The following is a 9,204-nucleotide window of genomic DNA, read 5'->3' on the forward strand; positions in this document are numbered from 1 at the left end:
TCTCACATAATACTTATTCTAAAATTAATTTATATCTTATTGTTTTACATATTATTTATTTTTATTCTTATTTTTATGGTTTGTTTCAAACTTTTACATGTATTACTTCAAAATTTTTATACGTAAAATTTATTTTTAAATTGTTTTTATATTGTCAATTTCAAATTCCTTTTCTTTTTCATCATTCGTTTTAGCATTGTTTATTTTCATTTGAAAGTTTGGTACCTTTTATTTTTATTTTACTATATATTGTTTTAAATCGTTATATGTTCTTTTTAATTTCATTAATTTTAAATTATAAATGTTAATTTTTAAATAGGGTATGATGTGAGATTAATGCTATTGTGTATTTCGATTTGCATATTCGTACTTTTATCATTGTCATTCACTTGTATAATATTGAACTCACATGTTATTATTTCATGCTCGATACTATGCTTTTGTTTCTTATTATTGCATCATGATTCAAATTCCAACGTATTTAGGACAATTTCAGTGGTTTCTTTTTTATCCCAAGCAAACCGAATAAACGCATTTTGAGCTGGTTTTATAATCGTTTTTATTTGAAATTTTCTTAAAACAAGGCAATATTTCTCGTTTGAAAATTCGAAAAAGCGTGCCCTAACGCGCTGGGTTTCAATTTTTCGTTTGACCAAATAACCAAATATCCCTTTTGAAACTTCAATGCATGAGTTTTAAGAGACGATCTTGATTTCAATGGTTTAAAATGCCATGTCCTAACATGCTGCTTGTGATATTTTATTCCTTTGGGACAAGAGAATCTTAACATCCAATTTGAGTTATTCAAATTTTTTAAAAAAAGAAATTGTATTTCAAAATCTTTTCAAATTTTTGACATTAAAACATTAATTAATCAATTAGGTACCAATTTTGGGCATTACGAGGGTGCTAATCTTTCCTCGTACGTAACCGACTCCCGAACCTGTTTTCTTGATTTTCATAGGTCAAAATCAACATTTTAATAAAATAAAATATTTTATTAGGTGATCCGATCACACCTACACAAAAAGGATTGGTGGCGACTCCATATTTTATGTTAAAGTCGATCCCCTTTTTTCAAATTTAAAAATGGTTTCGACACCCTTTATCCGAAAGATGTCATCTATCATCAGAGATAACGGTCATCGGCCACTTACGGCAGAAAAATGGGAAGAGTTAGGTAGGTTTTCAACCTCTTTTTTATTTTATTTTTTATTTATAATATAGATTCTAAAAAAAAAAAGATAAAAATCACCTTTTGGAATTTTGAATTCTGTTTTTGATTACTCTTGTGTCCAAAAAATTACATTAGTTGTTGTGGCTTTTATAGCCAATTACACTATTATCTTTTTATCTATTTTTCAACTGTTCTTGCCACTATTGTTTGTGTGTTTGTTCGACCCTTTCGGGTGGTGATTGGATCAATGGTGGGGTGGTAGAGGCTACGGATATGAGAGGGGTACGGCGCGAAGGAAACAACGACGACTCTAGGGTTTTTGACACTAGTTTAGGTTATGGGCCATTTGGGCCATCAGTTTTTTTTACTGATTTGGGCTTAATATTCTGTAAGTGGACCTGACTGTTATTGGACTTTTATTGGGTTTGAAAATTTTTATTTTTATTATTTTTGTTTCTATTTAGGCCGAGCTAAATTGACCTGCTACAAATGGTATCGGAGCTAGTTCAATTTTCGTAGATCAGCTCGTTCAGAGATGGCAACAACAAGGTTTGACATTGAGAAGTTTGATGGTGTCACAAATTTCAATCTGTGGCAAGTTCGGATGATGGCAATTCTAGTTCAGACCGGCCTAAAAAATGTCATTATTGGGAAAAAGCTTGGGAATCTAGATTAGGCAGAATAGGAAGAGCTTGATGAAAAGGCCCTGTTTGCAATCCAGTTGTGCCTCCCGAATAAGCTATTGTAGGAGGTATTGATAGAGAAAACCTCATCCGCCTTGTGGAAAAGGTTAGAAACTCTTTATGCGACTAAGTCTTTGGCTAACTGTTTAGTGTTGAAACGTCTATTTACCTTTTGCATGAATGAATGTAAGCTTCTTAGAGATCACATTAGTCAATTTATTACTCTTTTGAATGGTTTAAAAAATATTGAGGTTAATATTGACGATGAAGATCATGCTATGCTATTATTGTGCTTTTTACCCTCTTCATACAAGTCTTTCTAAGAGACCATGATATATGGCACAGACAAACTCTCGTTTGAAGATGTGAAGGGTCATTTGTTGAGTAAAGACAAACTTGATAATGAGTTTGGTTCGGATAGCAAGGCAGAAATGCAAGCTTCCGTTTTGATAGCATCAAAGAAGTGAGACAAAGGTATCGCTATTGTCAGAAGTTAGGTAACGTTAAAGTAGATTGTTATAAACTCGATTTTCTCATAAAGAACACACACCTAACTTTCAAGGTCTCATACAACGATCCTTATATCCAAATTTGATTCAAGTGTCACCTACAATGGGTCTTTTAAAAAAAAACGCAAGAATTACTTATCAATGTTCAAGATTTATTGAATTTATCAAAATTTTTGGGAAAACTCGTAAAATATTCAAAATTGATTGAAAGATTGACAAGAATGTTATTTATTTCAAAATGCTAGGGTTCTACAGAATTAAAAATAAGAATTTTTACCGATCTTGGCACATTAGAAATGAATTTTGACGGTGTTACGCTAAAACAATAAGAAAAACGAATTGGACAGGGTGGAATTCAAATTCTTGATTCAACAGTAAATTTTCAGCAAAATAATATGAAAAAGATAAGTGGGACAATAAAAGAAAAATATGTATTTAAAGAAGAGAAAAAATAAATTCTAAATAAGGTTGAAAAAGATAATCAAAATCCTATAATGGTTAGGAAAGGGACCAAATGGCAAGATTAAGTAAATTTTAGAGGGTTGATGTGGTAAATTATTCAATCTTCTGAAATTTAATAAAAGAGGAAGGAAATTGGCATGGATAGAACTTCAAACTAATGCTTAGCCATTGGATTATTGCCCATTTCTTATACTAACTTGATTTTCATCCTTAATTGCTGAAAAATAAAAAGAAATATGCAACAAAAAAAAATGTGACTCAAACCTTGTTTCTCTAAGGGTTTCATTAAGCTGTTAACCACTAATATTAAGGCTCAATTTTTTAAAACTTTATAAATTTTAACCCCTAATTTTTAGTTGTTACATATTAGATATTGATGCATTAACATTATTATATTAATAGACCACACAAAGTGTGTTTTTTAGGATGGCTCTCATAACTGTTTTTAGCAGCCTAACATATGGGAGCTATGGTAATATCCTTTCTAGTGTTTATTTTCTTTTAAAATTGAGAAAGAATAGTGATGGCTACCCATATAAAACTCAAACTAAATTTAATCCTTTTTAACATCATATAGAATTTTACATTTAAATATGATAATTACATTAACTCGAAATATATCAATTTTTTGGCAAGAGAAATATATCATATTTACTTTTGGAGTTCTGATTCATTGAATTATTTTTATGTTATTATTTGAAAAAATATTTTTGTTTAATTTATATCTATACATTTAATATTTAATAATAAAAAATTTTAAAATAATAAATGTCTATGTATCAAATAATTATATAATTAATATCTTAACTATATGGTATGTTTATTAATTTTTTGTCAAACACTCGTTTAACATAGACTCAAATCATATTATTTTTATCTAGACCTGTTCATAGTTTAGGCTACCTGCTTAGGCCCAAATGCCCACACGAAATTTGGGAGGGTTTGGGTAAAAATATTAGACACCAAAAATGGATTTGGGCAAAAAAAGTTAGGCTTGTGGCCCAAGCCCGACCCGACCCGTTTTAAGTTTATAATACTTTATATTATGTATTTTTTATATATTATGTAAAAAAATAAACATATACTAAATATATAATACTATTCTAATGTAAATATTAAAATACAATAATAATAATTAAAAATAATATAGGCAGACTTAAAATGAGTTTGAGTTAGTCTTTTGCAAATATGAGCGGGTTTAAACAAAATTTTAAGCCCAAATTTCGAGCTAGACCAAACTTAGACAAGCATTAATATAATAATATCATACTTAAACCCAACCCGGATCTGACCCAACCCAAATCCGATCCTTACCTATCCTACCCAATCCATCAGCACCTATACTTCCATCCTCATCTCAAGTAGTAATAATAATAATAAATAATAATAGATGCCTTCAAAAATGTCCATATCCCTCCTTTTGTCAAATTTCTCCATATAACCCAATATATATAAATATATATTAGAATTGTATTATATATCAAATCAAAAAGTAAGGAGTCTCTTCTACTTTTTCCCTTTTTCAATCATCAAAACCTAAAATGTGTAATATCAATGTGCAAGATGCACCACTTAAACACTTAGATAATTTATATATAGATTAATAAACATGTGCCAAGTGTGTATTAATTATTAATTTATTTTTCCATTATTTTGTCACCCATTCCCATATTTATAGCTTCAATTACACGTGTGTGGGTTCATGCAATTTATAAAAGAAAAAACAAAAGGAAGATTATGTGAATTTGAAGCAAATATCTTGGCTTGGTAACAAAACAAAGCCTATAGATTTCTACATATTTCTTTTAATTTTTCTTTGTTATTGTCATTTTTCACTTTTCCCTATGATTCATTTATGATGATTACCTTGTGAGTGAAGAAAAATGTAAAGTAAAAAAAAGAAAGACAAGATCATGGAGTCAAAGACAAGACGACCACTCTCTCTTCTTATCTTTTTCTCCATTTCTCTCTCTAAAGTCCCCTTCCAAACCGTTTTCTACTTAGACCCATCAACCGACTCTATCTCTCCTTATTTCTTCCCTATATTCTAAGCAAACCCCACAACCATCACCATCATCATCACCACCAATATTTCCACTCCATGAAGCCTCCTCTTCTCTTTTCACTCTATAAAGTCTCCACTAATCTCTACCATCAAACTAGTTAGGATCAACAAATTAATCCACCCATCAACATTGTTATTCTCCTTGGATAGGATCCAAGGCTTAGCTTGCTCTTAAATTAGGAGATTGAATCCATGATGAGGAAGCCTGATCCATCCGTGAAGGTTATCAGTGGAGGCAATACTAATACTAATACTAATACTAATACTAATACTAATAATGGTACTACTACTAATAAGCTTAGGAAAGGATTGTGGTCACCTGAGGAAGATGACAAGCTCATCAACTATATGTTAACCAATGGCCAGGGATGTTGGAGTGATGTAGCTAGAAATGCTGGCCTGCAAAGATGTGGGAAGAGCTGCCGCCTTCGTTGGATCAACTATTTGAGACCTGATCTCAAACGAGGAGCCTTTTCTCCCCAAGAAGAAGAGCTTATCGTCCATTTACATTCCATTCTTGGCAACAGGTCTGCTTCTTTGTCTTTCTTGCATGCTTATTTCTATATTTTTATGTGCGTGTGTTATTCCACCGTAACTTTAATAACATTTTCCGTCTCCTTGCTTCATTTTCTTGGGTCTCGGCTCATGGTCATAGAACTGCAATAACATTTCTATGAATAAAATCATGGAAGTGTAAGACCAAATGAAGAATTTTTAATCTGTTTTTTCTTTTTGTTTTTCAAACCTAAAATTTTATGGAAAACTCTCAATTATGATCACCTAAAATAGTTGTAGTATATTATTATATGTTAAACCAGAAAAAAAAAAGTTGTTCTATCCATATATACCTAATTTTACGTTTGAATACAAAACACTCGTTCCAAGCCTTTCTAATTCCAAGCTCTATTCTGTTTTCTAGGTTATTTACTGCTATGATATTCTAGCTAGGTGTAGCACACTTTACGTGCATTTTAATGCTGAGCAATGATAAATAGATAGATAGAAATATTCTAATTGCTTTCTTCATGAGGTGAACCTTAACTTCTACATTCTTTATCATTTCATTGACAAAATAGGCATATGACCTTAGTACTCTACTTAAATGATTATATTCATCTCTATCCCTAATTAGAGTGAAAAAAAATAGAGCAATACTTTTTGCCTCTATCACGTGTATGTAGTCTTGAAAGGGATACCTCAACAGTTAAAACTTGAACTTTCATATCGGATGCCTTGGATATATAGTTGGATTAAAATTATGAGATGAAAAAAGTGAAGTTTTTTGGGATCGAAAAAGGCTAACCCTCTTTGTGTGGTCTAGGAATATACTATATCTACGATTCAAATTCCAACTTATTAGTCATTCTCTTATGACTAAGTTGCAAAAATTGAGAAAAAAAAACAAATAAACCAAAACATGAAGGGCTAATTGAAATGCTGATGTGGAAAGAGAATTTTAGAGTGATTTCAGGAGAGAAACATCAATCAAGATCTCTCCTTGTTTGTTTGCTTTGCACATGCAAACCATAAAGCCTCGAGTCAATGGGGTTTTTAGAGTAGGTGGTGGAGGGAGAAGCAAAAGCAAGTATTAATTATTAAAGTGTGACGACAAAGTAACAATTTGTACCCATGAATAAGCCATGTTTGTTAATTTTGAGTAGTTGGATTTTCTTTTCTTTCCTGTTAATGGAGATATAATGAATTAAGTTGAAAGGAACATACGATAGAGTGAATTTAGCCCATCAAGGTTCTACTTTTCTTTTAAATATATGGTGAGTGAACTAGTTATAAAGACTTTATTGAGATCAAATTCAAGTTTAAACTTGGACTGCCCCCTCCCTTACCCCTTGATAATTGTTCATTTCTTCTCTCTTTCTTTATTCTAAATTTTTAGGGGAGAAAAGATATTAAACGAAAATCCCCACTAAACCTTTGTGTTGAAGATACTCAAACTAACATTCATGTAGTACATTTTTGCTTGCATGCAAGTTGCAAGCCCTATATCATTGCCATTAGATGTGACTGCTTCGTAAAGTCGTTGCTTGGCATGGAAAATGATATTGAAATTTTTATATTTTCTTTGCTTCTGTCGACCGTATAACATAATTATACAGATGAAAAGTACTTAACTGACTCTTTCCATTCATGGTTTGAAACCCTCAAAGGTGGTCTCAAATAGCGGCTCGTCTACCTGGCCGTACAGACAATGAAATAAAGAACTTTTGGAATTCAACAATAAAGAAAAGGCTAAAGAATTTATCATCCACTCCCTCACCAAAGGTTAGTAATTCATCGACGTCGGAGCCTAATAACGGTGCCATGCAAGGGCTCATGTCAATGCAAGAACAAGGCATTTTGCCTATGTACATGGACTTACCATCAGCATCGTCCAATTCTTCCTTGCAATCCATGGTCCTGAATCACACCGGCAACTCATTACCGATGCTCGAGCATGACCTAAACGTGTTCGGGGCGTCCGGATACTTCGATCCAGCCTCATGTGTAACACAGGTTGGGGTAAATGGAGAGAGCTTTTACGGTGAAAACGAGATGTTGGGCACTGTTGAGAATGGAGCAGAAAGGGAACTATATGTCCCTCCTTTAGAAAGCATTGGAGAAAACCTTAAAACTGAAAATACGACTGTTGATGTTTGGAACATCAACAACAACCCTTTCAATATCATAAACAGTAAAAACAACAATAGCAAATCAGACAACATAGGCAATGCGGCTGTTGGGAATTTTTGGATAGGTGAAGAGATAAAAGTTGGAGAATGGGACTTGGAGGATTTGATGAAAGATGTTTCTTCCTTTCCTTTTCTTGATTTCCAAAGCTGAATATATATAGTTTCAAAATCCTTTCCTTTCTAGTCACCCCTTTTCAAACCTTACCCTCCTATCTTTGATCATCAACACTTGAAAAATATAAATACATATATATATCTCCTAGTCATATATAGTAAAAGAAAAAAAAAACCACCATTTGTGTAAGTTGTAGGGAATTGGTGAGTTTGGAATAAAGGTGGGGATTTGGGACCATGAAAATCTTTTGTAAGTAAATATGTTTCATATGGAGCGGCAAAAAGGGTGCTTTGATTGACTGATGAAGAAGCATCTGAGTACACGAAAATGAAATAATTAATTACGCAATGTGAATATAGTCATGTAAACAAGGTAGAAAGGAACATCTCAAGGAATATATATAAGATTGAGATCGATGTAACAAAGCAATGTCAATGAAGAGAAATAATAATGTTGTATTATTGTTGCATTTTGATAAAAAGAAAAAAAAAAGTAAAAGAAAATCTTGATCTCAAAATCTATAAGTACATTAGATATATGATCATTATTAGATATTAGTTGTAGTCTTTGTCTTGGAAAAGAAGCATTAGATATAACGTAATGAAAAATGTTTTATAATTATTGGTTTTATATAATTAGGCTAAGGGTTAAGATGTCCACTTAGCTTGTACAATAAATATCCCATCGGCTTTAAATGTTAATTTTGGTCATTGATTTCCATTATTTCATTTGAAAATTAGTCTCCATGGTTTGTCTTGGAGCTAGCTGTAGGAAGAGTAATTATAAGCTCGATGACCATTTTCTTCGATTTTCTTGAACATTTTGTGGAGGAGAAAATAAAGTAAGCATGCCAGCTGGCAACCAAACATGGTTGGTAATAATTTACGTAATACTTAATTAATTAAATAAATTATAAATTGGTAATTTAATTTGATTGGTCTAATTAAGCTGTTACTAAATCTAAAATTTCAAAATTAATATTTACTATTTGTTTCTTATTCATAAGAAAGAAAAAAGAAAAGGGTTGATGAACTGTGGAGTGAAATGACGGCATGGCATGAAGAATGGAAAGCAGTGCTATCCTAAATCATTTCCATTTGGATTTTAACATTCCCATAACAAACTCGTGAATGCTTGTAATTATCATAGAAATTTAATTTGGAGAATTAAGTAATGGGATGGTTGTTTCTTTCTAAAGATATTATGGTGAGTGACTTATTGATGATTACCTCTATATTTAATATTTAATGTAACTGAATGAAAAGAGAAGGGGATGGCCATTGGTCGAGCACTTCAAGTTTTCATGTTTTGCCGACAGCCAAGGGTAGGGTTTATGGGTTGGACTCGATTGGTTTACGCTTCTATAAGTCTGTTTTCATCATATCTTTGTTAATGCAACTAGCTAGCACTAGAGAAGTTTCCAACAGCAGCATGTCAGACAGATTTACACATTTTCCTTCCCAACTTTCTAATATAACATGTTTTATACCTTATTTTAACCATTTT

The 9,204-nt window shown here is 31.9% G+C and overlaps 1 protein-coding gene across 1 annotated transcript; it reads left to right on the forward strand.

Annotated features, from left to right (window-relative positions):
- Positions 1-4,899: 4,899 nt before the first annotated feature.
- LOC108485158 (transcription factor MYB46-like) lies at positions 4,900-8,215 on the forward strand. Its single transcript, XM_017789005.2, has 2 exons — positions 4,900-5,423; positions 7,062-8,215. The coding sequence occupies exons 1-2, from the start codon at positions 5,089-5,091 to the stop codon at positions 7,732-7,734; spliced, it is 1,008 nt and encodes a 335-aa protein (XP_017644494.1). The 5' UTR covers positions 4,900-5,088; the 3' UTR covers positions 7,735-8,215.
- The last annotated feature ends 989 nt before the right edge of the window (positions 8,216-9,204 follow it).

The sequence above is a fragment of the Gossypium arboreum genome, chromosome 7 (genome assembly GCF_025698485.1).
Source record: "Gossypium arboreum isolate Shixiya-1 chromosome 7, ASM2569848v2, whole genome shotgun sequence".
In the NCBI taxonomy this organism is placed as follows: Eukaryota; Viridiplantae; Streptophyta; class Magnoliopsida; order Malvales; family Malvaceae; genus Gossypium; species Gossypium arboreum.